We start from the raw sequence: 19,853 nt of genomic DNA, 5'->3' as shown, positions 1-19,853 counted from the left end.
CGGCAAGTCATTTTTTCACCTCCATCTACTTACGCAAACATTCCGGATAATTGAAGTATCCAGCACTGCAAAGGGTACATTGTTTGCCGGCAAAGTTCGAGAGACAGTTACACTTGCCGGAGTTGTCGCAGGTAATGGCTGTACTGCCTGTGGCGGAACAATTACAAGGCTTACAGTCGGGGTAATTGTAGTAGCCGGGCAAGCACTGATCACAGCGAGGACCTCCGAAACCTTCCCGACAAATACATTGGCCATTATCCTTGTTGCAGACCTCCTCCTCAGTACCCTGGACATCGCAGTCGCAATCTAAGAACATTTAAGACTCACATTAGGCTATGCCTTTGTCATGGCACTGCAAACAAACACTTACATTGGCACTTGGGATAATTAAAGTAACCGTGCTTACAACGCTCGCAACGTTCTCCTCCGAAGCTGCTCAAACACTTACATTGACCCGTTACCAGGTCGCAGTCATTGCTAATGGAACCAACCTGGTTGCATTCGCAGGCTGTAAAGATACGAAATCGGGTGAGTCTCAATCGTTCACTCTCGCCTCTTCACACACGACTTACCTTTACATTCAGGGAAAGCGTAATAGCCGTCAGCACATTGTTTGCAGTAATGACCAGCAAAGTTAATTTTGCACGGACACTCTCCGTTGACAGCCTCACAGTGGTAACCATCGGTGCCGTTAAGATTGCACTCGCACTCACGACAATTAGGATAGCCGTAGTAACCATAGGCGCATGACTTACAGTCCGGAGGTTGGAAAGCTTTGCGACATTCGCATCGGCCAGTTTCCTCTTCGCAATGGCCCGTCGAATAGAAAAAGTCACACTGGCAGGCTGTGTGGAGACGTTCGGTTAGAAATGGTCACGGTTCCTGTAAATTCCTAAATACTTACGTTGGCACACATCGGTCTCATTCCAATATTTCCCAGCTGGCCTGTAGTACTTCGCCTTGCACTTGTTGCAGTTGATGCCTTCGGTGTTATGTTGGCAATTCAAGCAACGACCACCACCTTCGTAACGACCATGGATATCCAATGATAAACTCTTGCGATCAATATCCTCATCGTAGACACATTCGTTGGTGTGGCCATGACAGTTGCAAGCTAAAAAGTTACGAGGTGCAAATTACACTAAACACACATGCGGGGGGTTCGGACTACTTACGTTCGCACTCGAAGGGTCGGGCATTGGTGTTTTGACGCCATTTCTTTTGCTCGAATCCTGGACAACATTCGTTACACTGAATTCCGCAGGTATGATGCTGGCAACGACAAGCCAAAATACGAACAGGACTTTTGGGATCCTTCACATCACAGGTGTCCGCATGACCATTGCACATACAGCGACCGCCAATAGATATGTCCTTAATCGAATAGAAATAACGACGTGTCACAGTAGGATCCTGGCGGGCTACCGACATCAAATGGCCGAGCAAGTTTTTAGTACGCAACAAGCGTATGCGTACGTTCGTGGCCCGTGTCCATTCTTGCAACACAGTCGAGTTGAAGTAGTTCGTAGCCGAGGGACGATCGTTGAGCAACATAACGGGAATTTCACCATTCTCCAGTGGTACGATTTTCGAATATTCAGTCGTACAGATGACATCATCGTCTTTGGTAATGGGTTTGTAAGTGTCCTTGCCGAAGTAGGTTTCACAATCGGCAGGAGTGTCCGAGAAATGTTGCCATGGCGTCCATGTCTTGCCATAATCACTTGATTTTTCCAATGTCCATAGACCGGGACGTGGCGAATTGCCCATGCGAATGAACAAATAAGCGACATGAAATTCCTGAAAATCGTTGGAAAAAAACGAAATAAAAAATTACATATTTGCTTTTCCAAAATTTCAGATGCGCTGCGACTGAGAACACATTTAACAATCATTTCTAAATTTCAATTTTTAAAACTCCCTTGACATTGTATCCCCGATGCAAGTGGAGACTGAACTGTACTTAAAAAAGAATTTGTACATTAAATTCTATTGCATACTTTTAGACGTTTTTTAATATACAGTGCAACTGTTGGACGACATATCGTACGTCTTTATTAAATATTTAAATACAGTCAATTTCCTTCTTTCAGTAAATTATCCAAAGCAAAGCTAAGCAAGTGTATGCCAATTCATTCATGATGTGTGCTAGTTTTTACAACACGAGCAAACTGATTGAAGCCATTCATAATTTCATTGTACATTTTTAGTGGTTTCAATGCCTTATCAGTATTTAGCGGAAATAAACATCCACGTTTTGAATGGGCATTTCAGCGATAGTCAAATAAATGTGTGCCAAAAGTACAAACGTCAAACATCGAGAGGAATAACAATACGAAATTATGCCACTATGTATTTATTATATCAGACAAAAGCAACACAAATATTAAAAAATGTGGCTACCTATTCAAAAACTATGATCGTGATATTTGGAGCTAAGAACTGTACTCCCGTCCATCTCAGGGTTTCAATGCGATGCTTCCTTTTTATCACTTTGGAATCAGAAATCTCATATATTCCAGCAACGTATGCACTTTCTTAAATCCAATGAAAATGCATATGTATGTGTACCTGTTTTTTATTTTGTTATTTTGTATTTCAATCCCTTTTCTTGTCGTACACAATGATACTGTTTGTTTTCAATACGTTTTCGCGAAATGTTCATATCATGCCTGTGTGAGCTTCATTTATTGCCAGGCACATTGAAATTCTTGCTATTCATTAGATGAGATGGTGTTGTTAACTGATACTGAGCTCATTTTATTGCAGCTATAAAATTACTTTGCCTCCTTGCACAGTTTGTCAGTGCAGAGGAATAGAACTTTTGAAGAGTCTAACATAGCCGTGCACTATTATGGCTGTAATTAGCAGAGATGAGAAGTACGAACTTAAAGACAATGTTTGACAAAGTCGGACGGCGCCGGCTATATGGAAGAAATGCTGTAAGGATTTATTTTATAGTCCTGAAAGTCTTTTTTTTTTTGTCGATCGGACAAACGCAACTTGATTAGTGCAGAATTTAAATTAAATTAAACGATACTCCAAGTTCAAGTAAGCTCGGTATTATTGTTCCTCATAGTTGCATTTAAAAAATAATCAAAATATGTTATTTCCAGTCCATCATGTGGAAATAGGCTCTTACAATCGAATTGTCGGAAATTTGGCATTTCGGATTCCCAGTTCAGTATGTGATATAAGGAATGTCATTAATTTATACATATATATTCAATCAAAATAATTACAGATCTACAATTAATCTCAACAACAATCTAAATCGAATGAAATGTACAGTTCTCAAAAAATAAGGAGCCTATAAAAAAATACACAGCACAGGCTCGACATATAGTGCGTGGAAATGTAAGTATCCGTCATAAAATTGAGAACGAAGTCATATGTTCTCTTCTCTTCATCTGATATGACTCAGTATCCGCCTATAAGACAACATCTTCATCTAATACAAATATTTTAATTGTTGATATAATGATACTTGAACAAATGAAAAACTGCGATGAATTCATATCCGTTCCACTGGAGTAAAGCGATTTTGGTGGTGTTAGGTTATTATGTGTCTGTTTCATTTGTGTTTATGTTCGCAAAAAGTATTGCATTAAATTGGAATTGTGTTTCTGAATTCCAAACTATGATCTCATCAAAGGCAATGCATTTTTGAATGGAAAATGCCATTTAGTACAGTGCAGTGTAAATCATTTGAAGAAAATGTCTTACAACAATGTCTACCGCTAATTATGAACACATTCGTTTTCCACTGTTTATAAAAAGCTTAACTATTTACATTTTAAGTTTTTTTTTACAGCGAAATTAATTTAGCCTAGTTTAGCAACGTTCAAATGATGAGGCATACACAATTACAATGTTTGCAAAATTTTACATCATTTGTTTGTTCATCCAGCAAATATATGTATCTTATGGAAGTCGGAACGCAAAGTCTTCGTTTCGTTTACTATTAGCGAGAAAATGTTCATTATAGATATTGAAATATATGTAGATGCTGAGGGTATTTTAGAAGTGAATCGCATTTTTATAATTACCAGACACTGTTTTCCTCAAGTTAATGCAGTTATACATCTACATACATACATATATGCATATTGTAATAAGTTCTAGTCTGAAGTTATTGGCTGTAATGTAAAAAATGGGAATACATATATGTACAAATATCTCTGTTATTTTTTGTGAGACTATACCGATATTCTAGGTTTATAAAAATGATCAGAACAAAGAATCAAAAAACGGTGTTTGTAACTGTCGAAATAAATTGCTGTTGATTGTACACCAAAACCAATATGAGATCACAACATCATTGAAACACTAAAGACATATGGACATACACACATCTGATCATTGCGGATCCAAAGCGAGCACAAAAAAACTCGAAAACCAACAGAATTTTTTAATTTAATTTTTATTTTGTTTGTTTATTCAGTTTCAATATTGTCGAAGAAGCAAATTTGTTTTTTTAATGAATTTGCAGTCCATGTGTTTGTCAGTTTGTTTATGAATATTGTGGTTGAATGAGATTTTTTGGATATTGTTTAGAGTAGAGTTCAGTGGTGCCAGATCTTGTTTTATTTTATCAACGATCTATGGGGGGAAGAGTAAGGCTAACTCCCAATACTTGAATTTGTAATTTACGCTAACATTAATAATAAAGTTGGCATGCCTATAGAAATCTTTTTGGATATTTCTAGCAGAATCCCATTTATACTGCAACTGTGTGGCATCTGTAGCAAACAATGTAGTAGCCAAGACATTTTTTTTTTTGTTTTTGAATACGTATCGATTTTTATATGTACTATGTACATGTGTTTGATACACACAATGAAGTCATGCATTTGAATAATAAATACACAAAACAATGAATGGAACTGCGAATAAATGCATAAATGAGAAAACTTTAATAGGGATTTCAATAGGGAATAATAATCCAGTGTTTCATAAATAAAATTGGAAATCGAACCGTTCCTGAAGTCATTTGGGGGCCTAGGTATTGTTCCTTAATTAAAAAAATACAAACACACAAAAACTCTGACCATTTTATTCCCAATATATTAAGTCTCCATAAACCAATTTTTAATAAAAAAAAGGTGTAGAAAAAAAGGAAAATAAGAAATAACCTAATCAGCTAAATAAATAAGTTAAACCAAATATATTAATATCTTCTTTCTCAAATACTGTACAACGTCGAATTACTCTTATCGCATTCAAAACACATTATGTATACCATTTTTTACTATTTTATATTCAAAAAAAAAAAAAACATACTAAAAAATTACTTTCCGTATATATATATTTTCGTTCTTAATAAATCTCGGTTTAGGGACCGAGATAAGCTATAGTTTTTGTTTTATTTTCTTATCAGCGATTTCCTGCTATGCTTCAGAGTCAAACATAACCACCACATTGACTTCTTCACAACTAAGGCATACATTGTCCAAGAGAACTGCTGATAAACCGGCATATGGTGTTATTATTTTTTTTATTTTTTTCTTTTTCTTGTCCCTCAAGTTGCCGCCCATGTTTTGTAAATATGTATGTTCATATTTCATTCCAGAAGAAAGAAGAAAGGCCATAGCCATCGACACTTGTGGGGTTTCTCATTTCCTTTGCGTTGTTCAGAAGAAAGCAAGATATGAAGCAGCTGCCCCCCTCAAACTATAACCACAAGAAGAATATGGGTTCGTGGAAATGGAAAATAAGATAATATGTACATTTGCTTAACTCTGCAACCGCACAACACATTTTCCGATAACCCTTAGTCAGGTCATAGTACTGGAGATACGTCTGGTGTATTGGATATTCTTTGAAAATATTGAGACGCACTCTTACGTATGTATGTATATGAACATACGCTTGAGGTTTGCTTTTTTAATTTCTTCTCCTTTAGGAGTACTAAATTTTTGAATACAAGTTTTATGTCAGACATGTTTTCATCAGGAGTCTGTCAAGCTTTCAGGGCATTTCTTGCGAAGCAAACATAAAATGCACTGAAAACAATTGTAGTGTAGGCAATGTAAATATTTGAAAATACTAATGCAGAAACCGAACCCGAACTATATTCAAAGTCGATAGAGTATAAACATTAATGGTAGATACGTTTACACAGCTACCGACGTTTTCAAAATCCTGTGTTCCTAAACCCACAATCATTTGTCTCGGTGTACCACAAATGAATTTCATTCCCCAAACAGGTTCCATATTTTTCGTTCTGTTATATTTCGCTTGTTTTTAATGACAGCGAATTTGGGAATAGGGACACAAAAGATTTGTTGTGTTTTATTTCGAAAAGGTTTTGAATTTCTTGCTTTTCTTCAGCTCCAACATTCGCCGACACGGTACTTTTTTTTTGTTCTTGCTTACCTGGCCAAAATCGATGGTTAAATTGACTTCATTAAATTTCATGCCACGAGATAGTGGAGGACTTTGCCACCATTGTTCAGTGCCGTCGATGGCATGTTCGGGCGAGTGATTCTTTTCGGGTATGGTGGGATCACAATAATCGCAGACCTAAAAAATAAACAAAAAAAGACATGAGAATATCAACAAAAAATATCTACGGAGATCCAAAATAGATTTATGATTTTCCATTTAATCTTTAAAATTGACAGGCATATTAGACAGATAGACTATACACATACATACAGATGCACATGTTGTATACAGCGAGTGTCAAAAAATACATCCAGCTGATTGGTACAAACTTCATAACTATAACATGGATATGGACCAACAGAATATTTCTAGTTAACTTCACTACAATAGTGAATTTTCCCAGAATATACTATTTTAAATATTTCGAAAGGCATAATTTTCAAATAAATTAATGTGAATGGGAACTGATTTACTTTTCTTGAGGATTTTAATTTTAAATTGGAATATGTTGTTTTAATGGGTGTATTCTCATTTTTGAAACTAACTGTACAGTGGACATGGAAACACATGTGTGGGCATTACTTAGCTCAAATATATTCCATTTCGTAAATTAAAATCTGTCTACAAGACGCACACACACACACGCTCTCCGCCACTTTTAGAAAAATACCCCACCAACAAAAAACATTCACACACAACTCCTCTAACATTCATTCAAATATTTACTTGAAAAAGCAAACACGATAAATTTTAAAAATAAATTTCAGTTAACCGGCAAGACAACATGCACGCACAAAATATACAGCACCCCCTGCGCAGATCGGATCAACTCATTCTTACCTGACCCTGAATAACAGAATAATCGAATGGATCGTTTTCTGTATTGGCACCAACTAATTTACAATACAACTCGGGTCCATCTGTATCACTGCCACATGTGGCCGTGGCATAAATTTTACGTCCGGTGGCTAAATTAAAATATGGTGGCGTTAGCTCAGCATTTGTTCGAATAACGGTCAACGTTACAATCACTACCGCTAGCCACACCAGCATTGGGGCATTGCGGTTACACCCCATTGTGGCTTTTTTCTTTATCTTTCAATTACTTTCACGCAAAACAATAATGTCCTTAATAGTCCTTTCTCTTGTAATTTTGTCGCTTCACTTAGCTCTATTTCTTATTTTTCACTTTTCGTTTTATTTTCTATTCCAGAGGACCATCCCAACCGCACTGGATGGCTCTTCGTAAGCAACTGATTCGAAGTGTGTAAAACACTTTTCCTTAATGCCTGCCTGTGGCATGTTTTGTTTGGGTCATTTCTTATCAAAATTCATTCATTCTTACGACGTGGCTGCGCTGTTGACGTCTCTGTGGCGGCTCAGTTAGTGAGTCTGGAGAGTGTTGTGTAGTCAAAACAAAGAATAGCAGCAAAACAAAATACAAAAGCCGGTATGCTTGGACCGGCATGAGAGTACTGTAAACAAATGATTACAGTAGAGCATGGGTGCTCAAAAGCGAAGATGCACACCGGCGTTGATGCGATCTCATAACATTTTTGTTTTTAATACAAAAATAAACATTAACAAAAAGATTTCCGGAATTTTTTAATGAAGTTGTTTTTACACTTCTTCGGATATAATTTATGTTTTAAAAACTTTTAATTAATCGTTTCCCGCAGAACAATCCTTACTTTTATTTTCCCTTAACAATTTTTCAGAGAAATGTTGCCCTTCTTTGCTAGAAAATAATGCTTTTCATGCTGGAACTGGTGTCCTTGTTTATAAGCATTAATAATCTCGTTCTCCGTGATCTCTTTTTGTAAGTCATTTCACATGCTCATTTACTCTTTAAACACCTGTATCCAAAAATCAGAGTTGGACAGCCATCAATGGTGGGCAGAATTTCTCTTAAAAATTTGTTAAGGGAACATAAAAACAAGGCTATTCATCGGAATTTAAATATTAAAACATTTTTAAAAAATAAATAATATCCAGGGAAGTGTAAAAAAACTACTTCAGTACAACAAATTGGAAAAAATGCTGGTGTGCATGGCTGCCCAATTTCCCCTTAACAATTTTTAAGAGAAATTTTGCCCACCATTGATTATGTAAGAGCAACTGAGAATCCGCAGCGAAGAAACACTTGTTCTCTGTCTTTTCCGTGTACTAGTCCTCATGGTTGAACAGCACTGCATTATAATGACTCGAAATTAACACATGGTTTTATTTTTGACTCAAAAATCTACGACGGAATACATCAAATTGTATCTACATAAATTCTACAAAATTCGTATACATAAATGCTCGAAAATCAAAATTTGCAAAATTTTATGCCACGCGTACGAGAAACTCATTAAGGGACTGCAGGATGCCTTTCCCGAGTCGAAAATTATTGGTGAAGAAGAATCGGCGGCGAGTAAGCGATTGGCTGAACTTACCGAGAATCCAACATGGATTATAGATCCCATTGATGGCACAACAAATTGCATCAATAAAATTCCCCATTGTTGTATATCGGTGGGATTGGCGATTAAGAAACAGCTGGTCGCTGGTATTGTCTACAATCCAATATTAAATGAAATGTTTTCCGTTTGGAAGGATCATGGTGCGTATTTGAATGGTGAGCGGATACATGCTAGCAAGGTTAATTCGGTAAGTTGTGGACAATTTGATTTTTATTTCTTATCATCGTCATATGATTTTGTGATAATTGTCCCCAACCCCCAACCCCCATCCTATCACCATTACCATCTAATCTTTAAGGTTAAGATTTTATCCGGATTTTTTTTAGGCCAAGGTGATACAGCTTTGATATCTAGACAATGCGCTATGGGGGTAGGGTATTTGCCATGTCATATTTTTTAGATTAACAAATCTAAACAGAAACGTATATTCTGGCAAATATATTTCTATTTACCGATCTTCAGTAAATATGCTCCAGAATATTTATTCTTAATAAGCAGGGTTTAAAATGCAACATCAAAAATATAAGCATTAGCTTTAAGCAGCTATTGTGTGTTGTTAGTTAAAATAAACTTGTCAAATCGTAATCAAAAACTGTCAATAATAGTACTAAAAACTAAATTTTATATTAAATAAAAACCCTTAGCAAGTATTACTAATTGTCTTTGTTCGGAGAAATGATCGCGATTATTAATTCTCTCATATAATTTATAACATTTCAATGGGCAACACTGAACTCGAAAAATCCTCGGGGTTTGTTTGCTAAAAATCTTGCTAAGTCGGTTTGTCAATTATGTTGTAGTTGTTCATTGCTATTTTGTAGCTGCTGACAGTATCAAGAAGTTTTAGTTCTGCTTGTTGAAAAGGTTTGTAATGTGTTGCTTAGCACGAATGCTGCGAATTAAAAAACCTAGCCGTTTGCTGATTTAGTCATAATGTCAATATTTTTTAGCAGTGGCTGTGCTGATGCTAATATTTTTGGATGCTGCATTTAAAACCCTGGCCCTTTTAGATAGACTTTTACCAAATTGTCAGAATATATCGTCGATCAATCGTTTGACACCAAAAATATATTAATGAATATGAAATATATAAAGTGCTTAAATGTGCTCCACTATAAAAATTGTGTAAAAATGTAAGATCCGCCGAACCGATTGGACTCAAAAAAAAAATTTTTTTCGATAGTATGTAATTGCAGTGGAGAGATATTTGTGGGGCTACACGAATTTCGTCGGGTCCGCTAGTTAATTAATCATAATTCATCAATAAATATTTGCGGACAAAAAATATCAAACATAAATAATTGTTTTCGCATTATCGAAAGTGCATACTTATGTTTACTGTTGTTAGTCAATTTGACTCATAGAATCGTTTCAAAGTTAACCGCATAACATGAAAATTAGGATTATGACTTGATTGCAACCTCTTATCCCAGTATCATATTTTGATGATTTCTTATATAAGATCAGACACAATCTTAATGATTAAACAATTCTAAAAAATACCTTACGCCTAAAATCATTTGAAATTTATACGAAGATTTGAAATTTGTTTTTAAGTGATTGTAAGCCAACATATAATTACACACAATCTTTAGAGCCACACAAAATTGTATAACCGTTTATATCTCACGTTCCAAAATAAAGAAAGACAATCGATTTGAATAAAATACTAACACTGAGTTGTAAAAAAGTCAAATGTTCATCGATTGAAATTTTTCCGTTTTTTATGATTAAAAAATAACTTAATTTCAAAGTTGATGATTTTCTGCGAAGTTTTGGGTCAAATTTGATACCCTTTTTTCTATTTCGGATTCAAAAGGTGTGATAAAGGGTTACGGTTTGACAAAGTTTTGAACAAATCGGATACTTCGATCACGGAGACGTAAGGTTTCCTTTTTAAGACATGTTGAAAAATTTTTTGTTTTGTAATTTGATCTGTACACGAAAAAATAGACATCAAGGCAGAAAGCAGCTGATTATATTTGAATATTAATAATATTTTTTTTTTATTTTCCAAGTAAGACAATTTTGTTGCTGACATATACGAACATACCTATTATTTCAAAATAATAGCTTTTAACTGGTAGCACATTTAAGACACAAACCATCATCATAAAGCGAATCATCATGGACAGAAAGCAGCTAATTATATTTGAATAAAAATATATATGTATATATTTTTTTCATTTTCCAAGTGGGAAATTATTTTTACTAATGAACATGTGTACAAATTATTGAGTAAACGATCTTACCTATTATTTCAAAAGAATAGCTTTTAACTGGTTGCAGATTTAAGACACAAACCATCATCATTGAGCGCTTTTCAGTAATCATATATTGTTGCTGTTGTTGTGTTCTTTAATTTTCAGATGTAAACATAAACCTGATACTCGTTGAAATGAAAATCGAAGGTGAATACCATTAACTTGAATTCAGTAAGTGGAAATGTTTTTTGGGCCGTGTCTTGTAGCCGAAATGTAACGCAACCGCATACAACCATCGTACGCCGCAACACTGGAGGAACCGAAGTCAACGGAAAAAACCACAAAGTTAAGTTTATTGCAACTATTATAGCGGCGATTGCCTCATACGTTTTGGACATTAATGTGGGTTTTGAAAAATTCAAATAACTGGTTAGACATATTTTCTACAACGTGCAGAAGTCGTTTTTACGATGATACAATCGTATGTAAACGATACCTCAAATGTTATACCATGCACCCAATCAGTACCCACACTATGATACCCAATTTTCAGATATGTTGCAAATGGCATACATGCAACATTGAATATGCGGCACTGGCTCCGGCTGCCACAATGTAGTTTATCGGTTTGTGTTGTTGTTGTTCGATTTTTTCGATTGTAATTAAACTCTGGGTTGCCTGTTTTACAACGGCTGAGTGAATGAATTCATGATCAATACTAGGCTCCGTCGACAGACAATGGCGATTAGTTTTCATTGTTTGCCGAAATAGCATTCAAAGGCATCTCGAAAGCTTTTGCAATTCAATTAAAAGTGAACTTGTCTTAGTTGTTTCTGTGCCATGTAGTTGTTATTGGCACCATAATTCTACCCATCTTACCATTCTCGTTGCTTGTAAACTAAGAAGTACTTGACAGACTAAAAAACATGTCCTAAATATGAATCTGAAAACTAATGGAGTTATAAGTAACTCTATGTCAGATGGAGTATTTAGGATTTAATTTATAAAAATATGTTGCTCTCATTGCTGCGATTTCATTGCAGGAAATCGGGCCAGACACAGGCTCGTGTCTGATCGCATCTGCTGTTTACGTTTGTAAACAGCATATATTTATATATATTTTTTTGCTTACAAATATATTAAACATTGCCTTTTACAATATCCACCGCAAATAAGAAGAGTGTCCGCAATAGGTACAATAGGTCATTTTGTTTTAAAATTTTGAATACAAAGCAACTAGTCGTTTGATATCGCCGAGATCGAGATCATGCAATTACAACACAGCTCAATTTTGTAATTTGACATAATACATTTTTTCTATGGTTCATGAAGAAAATGCTTTACATTTCTGTCGAATGAAGAATATTTTTGTCCTTGTGCGTCTTTATCGTTCTTATTTTACTGGATTCCGTAAACTATTAAGCAGTGATTTATTCCTATAATTAGCATAATAGCCATAATATTCATGGGTTAACTAAAGGCGTTACAAAAATCTAAGAATTTATCTTATTTCAACGAATAAATGTTATTTAAGGGAACCCACCATTCTCTATTTTAAATTTTCTAGATTTCCGATGGGCTGGTAAATCAATACCAAAGCTTGCAAGGGTTTGTAACTTTGTAACTATATTTAAATCTTCAAAGGAATAGTTAAACAATTTACATTTTTATTGTTTTGTTGTTGTTTTATGGGGTTAAAGAAACTCGTCACTGGAACATCGGAATCCGAAAATTCCAACGGTGTTAGAAAGTGTACATGTCTGGCTCTCGTATGAACTAGCTCGCTCAAAAATCAACAAAATGGCGGACCTTTGAAAAATCGAATATTTTTTACCACAAACCAAATTAAAAAATATGGAAGATCTTGACCGATTGGATTTATCCTAGTTCATACGATAGCTACACACTCACAGAGAAACGTCCCAAAATTTGGAATCGATTGGATTATTAATTTGTGAGTTATTGTGCCCGCCATTCGCAAAAACGCTCTTTGGAAGAAATGTTTTTAACGTTTGAGAAGCCCTCTTGCCGTCACTTGATGCTAGAACAATAAATCGCCTATATCTTCAAAAATGGTTCAGATTTTCACTTGAAATTTCATAGGAACATTCTTAAATTAGAGTAGATTCGAATTAAATCAAAATATAAAATTAATTTTTTTGAAACCGAGAATCGGGTGCGTCCCCTTAAATGTTTGGCACAATAAGATTATTCGAAATGTCCAAGTAATCGTATATATAAGGATTTCGGAGTACGGATCGGATAAATTTGGTAAAGGACGAGAAAAACATACGAATATCGATTTCGTGTATCTAAAATTTTACGAGCATAATTTTTATAGAATTTTTGGAGAAAAAACAGCTTGTCTTTTTGTATTTAGTTTCGGTTCATGAAAATAAGAATGGAACGGAGGCTCAAAGACTCCTCATTCCATTTGATTGAAGAAATGTCATCTCCAAAAACATGGAATCGCCTTATACAAACATAAAAATATTTCGCCCTAATCCAAAATTTTGGCCTATGCCGAATTTGTACTTCTGGATTTTTTATATATTCACCAACGACCTTTATCCCCTTTAAGATTATTCCACATCCCCCAGAACATTATTATCTGTTATGTTATTACGTTGTCTCAAAGCATTTCCTATGAGCAAATTAATGTTAACACCAAATTATTTCCAACAAAATCAAGTAGGTACTGCGATTCGGTAAAATGTTCTACTGAAGATTTCCTAACCACTAGTCTAGAAAACTCGAAATTATGTACGTAGCAAGCCTATTAATCATTACATTGCAGCTCTTTATTGCATTCGTGCTTACCTAACGACAAACAGATTGATATACACATACAGACATACATCGATCGTTGTTCTGTTGTGGCTTTTGCCTGTAATCTTGCTAACAGTAAATAGACAAAATTTGTATTTCTGTGTAACTTGCCAAATTTGAAACCGACATTCATTGAAAATAACAAACGTCACCATCGCTCACCCCACACATACACTAAACACCTTCAAGAACCGGCACCAGAGCCACCGGTCTACTAGAACAGCCAGTGCAACGGCCGAGCGTTCAAGCGACCAACCAACCACCTGAAGTGCATTTCATAATGCTTCTTTTGGCCAATTTAACCGTTGCATTTGGATGTTTTGCCTTCATATCCGTTCTAAGTTTCGGCGCGTACGCAGCAATTTGTGCAAAGCCGCGTTTTTTAGAACACACTACAATCTTGGAATCGAGGCGCTCCAATATGGTTATTTTGCGTGTGCTCAGATATTTAGTGGGTTAGTGTTGCATAGCGATGTGAAGATTAAAAAAATAATATTAAATATTTTATGTTTAATTCAACAATAGGTTGTGTCTGGCGAATATGTGGACAATTCTACCACTTCCATGAGCATTTGAGGTCATACAAACCTATCCATTACCAATTGCTGGATAAGAAGACATGACGTCACAAATGAATTGCGTTGCCATTGAAATAAATTAATAGTTTTAACCATACGTTTGCATTTGTTTATAAATAACATTGCTCTATTGTTAATTATTGTTTAGAAGTGTATTTGGAAGGAATAAAAATAAAAATTTTTCTTGACTGAATACGAAAGTTATAAAAAGTAATACAAACTCTGTTTACTGTGGCAATACCTCGTATAAATTGGTATGTGTATATACGTACATATATAATCCATTTATGGACACTTCCACAATGCTGTCTTTCATTGTTCTTTTTGTCTTCTTTGACTTTGGATTACCTATTCCCGGAAACGCCCATACAAAAAACAGAAAAAAAAATAATTTGTTTGTATTACAACTGAAAATCTCTTAATGCGATTCATACATTAGGTCATGGCATGGCCTGAAAGTACATTTGGCCAGATGAACTTCTAAAATTCGGCGCGGATGCAAAAGTTATCATACCTTAAACTTTATGAACATGTTATTTGAGTATATCTTAAGAATGTTTATCGACATCGTCTTCAAAATTTATCTAAATAATGTTGTGGATGTAAATAAGCATCATTCATACAAAAAACAACGAGCGTGGAACGAACAGGGTAAAATGTACTCCACGACGCGCTTAAACAATTTATGTTGCGTTTTTTTACAGTCGGCCCATTCCGTTTTAGATGATTAAGAATGTTTATAAGCCGTTCGACTTGCAAGCGTAAGGTAAAGCCCATCGACTTGCAAGCGTAAGGTAAACTATGATCAGTTGTTAGTTTTTTATATTCTTCTTTTGGAAAAAGTTTGATAAACCAATTAAATTGGGTTCTCAAACGATCGAATGTGTCAATGCCGTCAGTAAACTTCACTGTGAATTCGGAAGTCGCACAAATATTAACTCACCATTTGTCCATTTTTCGGAAACGCCAATCGTACGATTGCTGTCCAAGCATGTGGCTAACAATTCCAAGTTGTAGACCACAGTGGGTTAAATTAAAATCTAGCGGGGAAAAACTAATAACAGAAAATGTAATGTATATAGAACATTGAAAATTGGCACATATGTTGCTCATGGGTATAGCTATTATCCTGCTGAATATAATTTATATAAGCAGGCGTTTTGATATAGCCCCTATATATCTCTACATCGGATTTAAGGTAATTTAGTGGTTATTAACATATTTTAAAATTGGTCAATTGAATGATTTTATGATGATAATTCTTTTAGAATAGCAATAAAGTGTAAAAAAAAACAAATAAAGATAGATGAATATTTAGAAGTAGCTTCCTTGGGGTGTGTATTTTAAAATAAAAAAAGATAATTGCAAGACAGGGCATACAAGTTGAAACTTATAAAAAGCGATACTAATGTTGAGATTTTTTCATAATTATTAGTGTATCAAATAAGCATATTTGTTATAATGAGTTGCACATCCCAACTACCTGATAAAATAATATATAAACTATTTGCAGCCACCTTTTCTATATTACCTTAAAATCTATGTACAATAAAATTCTATATTTTTTTCTATGTTTGAGTCCACAAATATGTTTATTTATTTATATTTATTTCTTTTAACATGAACATTAACATGAATAGAAAGCCTTCAGTTCGATTGGACAGGATATTCTAAGTTAGACAAAGTGATTTAACTACTCCATAATACACGTTTTTTATGGAATTCCGTCTCGGTTCTCGCAACTGTCATTTCTAAAATAACTTGTAGTTATTTCTTGATATTTTATAAACCAAAGCCAAAGGAAAGGAAAATAAAACCAGTATCGTATTAACGACGATAACTATTATTTCAGTTATTTTTTATACGTTTCTGTAGCTTATTTAGGATACAGCTATAAAACAAGATCTTATAATCAACGATTTGTATACAAACCAAAATAGTCGTGCAAAATACTATCATTAGGTTTTTTTCGAAGGATATTTTGAATTTCTATCCTGATTGGTATTTCGCGATTAAAAAGTTCACAGCAAGAGAAAACTAAGGCTCATGCCTCCCGGTAAACCTTATTTGCTTATAGGCCATGTACATAGGCCATGCTTATAGGTCAGTACACAACTGCCAACATTTCTCTCTCAACTTACCCCCATTTACTGAACTTTGAAGTTATCGAACATCATTTAGTAAGAAATTATTACAAATTATTGGTTTATCAGACAAACCTAACATTTCTTTAGCCGAAATATATATTTGTATTTCAATTCTATGGTATAATATACCCTTTTGTGTTTTAAAAATCCTCAGTCTTAGAAAGGAAATTAACAGAAGTTAATTTTTGTCCGAAAGACCATTGCATAGATATGTAGGTATTTTTACAGTGGTTCGCTCTAAATATGTGGAACTCTTTAAAAATTCCCTGTCTGTTCGTTCCACGTTATTTTAGTGAAATTAAAACCACATGCAATTATTTCCGTAAACATTCACATATATAAGTATACATAATTAACAAACAACCCAGAAATTGTATTTTTTTATTCTTCATCTTGGCTGAACGTGATATTGTCACTTCACATTCGTCTTAGATGTTTTTGCAATCGGCACGTATTCAAAGATACTGAATATTTTTATAAATATCTAAAAATTATTTGTTTATAGACCAGTTGAGTTGCTATTTGTCAAATCAGAGGTACGACTACCAAACATATAAACGGATATGATTTATACAAGGGTCAAATTTACGACATGTATTTTTGTAGTGGGTAAGTAAAGTGAGATTATTCGTTGTCTTCAATATGTCAATATTAGGTATTAAAGTTTTCTAACTTAAAAACAGATGCTAATGAATTGCTTCTATTTAATTTTCAGTACTTTCAACAGTAGTATTTGCTCAACCCGGTTTAAAATTACGAGAAAAACTAGCGAAAATATTGATGGATCCCGAATTCGATCATTTGGATAATGAAATTTCACGAGAAGATAACCGATTGATACAAAATGGACCATTTGTTCGCCAGGGAATGTTACTTAGAAATCGGGTACCTGAAATATTGCCACGTTTTAAGAATCGCAAGAATGCCTTTTCCATTTTTGATATGGCGAAATCGGGTGATTCGGAAAGCCACGAGAGTGAGGAAATCTCAACAACTACAACGATAACAACTGCGGCACCAGATAACACCCGAAATGTTGTGTTAGTTGGTATGGCCCCACTAAAAACCCTAATGAATCGCCTAATGGAAATGTGGAGTGGATAAGCAAGCCGCATTTATATTACATACATACATATGTATGTAATATATCTGAGCATTAACTTATTTAAGGGACCCCCCCCCCCCCCCATTCTCGATTTTAATTTTTCAAGATTTTCAATGGGCTGGTAAATCAATACCAATGCTTGTTAAGGTTTGTAACTTCACACATATATAATTGAAGATTTAAAATAGAAGAAAAATAATTTACAAAAAATTTTTGTTGTTGTTTTGTTGTTGTTTTTTGTAATTAAAGAAAAGTCCTTATTTTTGATGGCGGGCATGATAACTCCTCACTGGAACATCGGAATCCGAAAATTCCAACGGTGTTAGAAAGAGTACATGTCTGGCTCTCGTATGAACTAGGATTATTGACTTCGCTCTAAAATTAACAAAATGGTGGACCTTTGAAAAAATATTTTTGGAAAATCGCCGATTTTTTACAAAACCCAAGTTAAAAAATAAGGAAGATTTTGGCTTTATCCTAGTTCATACGAGAGCTATACACTCACAGAGAAACGTGTAAAAATTTGAAATCGATTGGGTTATTAGTTTTTGAGTTATCGTGCCCGCCATTCGCAAAAAAATGTTTAGAGAAAAACGCGTTTAAAGTTTGAGAAGCCCTTCAGCCGTCACTTGATGCTGACACAATAAATCGGCTATATCTTCAAGAGTTCTTGAGATTTTAAATTTTGTAGGGACATTCTTTAATTAGTGTAGATTCGAATTATATCAACAAAATTTTTGACCCCGAGAATGGGGGGGGGGTCCCCTTAATCCACTAATTATAATTTATGTAACATGAATGAGCAAATACAAAACATTTTTTGTTGCATAGTATTTATTTGGATATAAAATCAATAAATTTTTTAACCTCTAAAATTTGTTGGTATTGCCCCCGAATTAACAAATTTTCAATACTTCTGACAATTCTATAAAATAAAAGGTATTTTAACTGAAACGTTTTCAATTGGAGTAATGTTTCAAAATCAAGGAATTGCTGCTTAACATTTTTGGTTCGTCGTGAAAAGTGAAAAGTGTCTGTACACAAATTGAATTTGCTTCAAACCTCTTAAAAAAAATGATATGGGATAGTATATTCGAAACCGCTTATAACGGCGGTTAAATTTGGTCTTAAATATTATTTAAATAATTAAATATGGTTGATATATATTCTTTTGATATGTAAATAATTAAATAAATTCAATTGTTGTAGAAAGAATGAAAAAATAATGGGAAATTATATATGGGAAATTACAAAATTCTTTTAAAATACCATTAAAAACAATTTGAAATTTTTTTTGCGAGCACATTTATGATTTTTGGTACATAGGTTAAGAAAAATATGCTGATTCGAAATCTGTTCGCGTTCACAAATTCGGATGCTGCGCACAAAAGTTATAGCGGTTTTAAATCTTGTATTTCAAATGTAAATTAAATGAATTCCTATTTGTTGTAGTTCGCGAATTTCTTCACAAATGGGTAAACACATTTGTTTTCTTTGCACACTAGTCAAATCACATTGAAATACGGTTCAATAGTCGCGAAAAACAAATAGAAGCATATCTTCATGCTGAAAATAAAATAAATTAATAAAGCGCTTATTTGAAATTTCGATTTTTTGTGTAGATAAGTTAATGCGGTTTTGCCTTAATAATCTAAAATATATGACGCTTTGTTCTGAAAATTCATTTAGATGATTTTTAAAGATCGGTACTTTCATCTGATAAGAGTTTCGGCGTTAAAAATAACTAAATATATTGCACTTACAGCACATATAAATGGTCAATATTGAAAAGCATGCAATTCGCGTATTTGTAAAAATAAGTTGTTGCGCATGCGGTTTTCGTATAAACCGAATCAATCTCTTCCAATAATTATGCATTTTTCGAGGTTTCATTAAGCGGCCAAAGTGTGCCACTCGATGCACTTTACTATGCAAAAACCCTAAAAATGACAAAAAATGGCGCAACGTGCATACGATTTTTATGCGCATCCGATTTCAGTAATCTCATATGAAAATACACAAAAGGACACCTATTTTAAAAAGATCGGTTAAGAACCGCGGATGTGCTTCCACAATCGATTTTGGATAAAATACGCATGTTATTCGCGTATCGATATATTTTTGAACTATTTTCA

The 19,853-nt window shown here is 34.3% G+C and overlaps 1 protein-coding gene across 1 annotated transcript in view; it reads right to left on the bottom strand.

Annotated features, from left to right (window-relative positions):
- LOC133335151 (laminin subunit alpha) overlaps positions 1-19,853 on the bottom strand; it is a 607,777-nt gene that overhangs the window by 9,647 nt on the left and 578,277 nt on the right. The window contains exons 2-8 of the mRNA XM_061543454.1: positions 7,231-7,485; positions 6,379-6,525; positions 1,176-1,800; positions 905-1,114; positions 573-845; positions 371-508; positions 34-306 (exon numbers count right to left, since the gene is read on the bottom strand). Coding sequence (XP_061399438.1) covers positions 34-306; positions 371-508; positions 573-845; positions 905-1,114; positions 1,176-1,800; positions 6,379-6,525; positions 7,231-7,467 — 1,903 coding nt within the window. The 5' untranslated portion in view covers positions 7,468-7,485. The remainder of the gene's footprint in view (positions 1-33; positions 307-370; positions 509-572; positions 846-904; positions 1,115-1,175; positions 1,801-6,378; positions 6,526-7,230; positions 7,486-19,853) is intronic.

The sequence above is a fragment of the Musca vetustissima genome, unplaced genomic scaffold (assembly GCF_032173495.1).
Source record: "Musca vetustissima isolate MV318-11 ecotype Yass unplaced genomic scaffold, APGP_CSIRO_Mvet_v1 utg1735, whole genome shotgun sequence".
Lineage (NCBI taxonomy): Eukaryota > Metazoa > Arthropoda > Insecta > Diptera > Muscidae > Musca > Musca vetustissima.
Note: the sequence above shows the minus strand (reverse complement) of the source record. Positions and strands in the feature narration are given on the sequence as shown.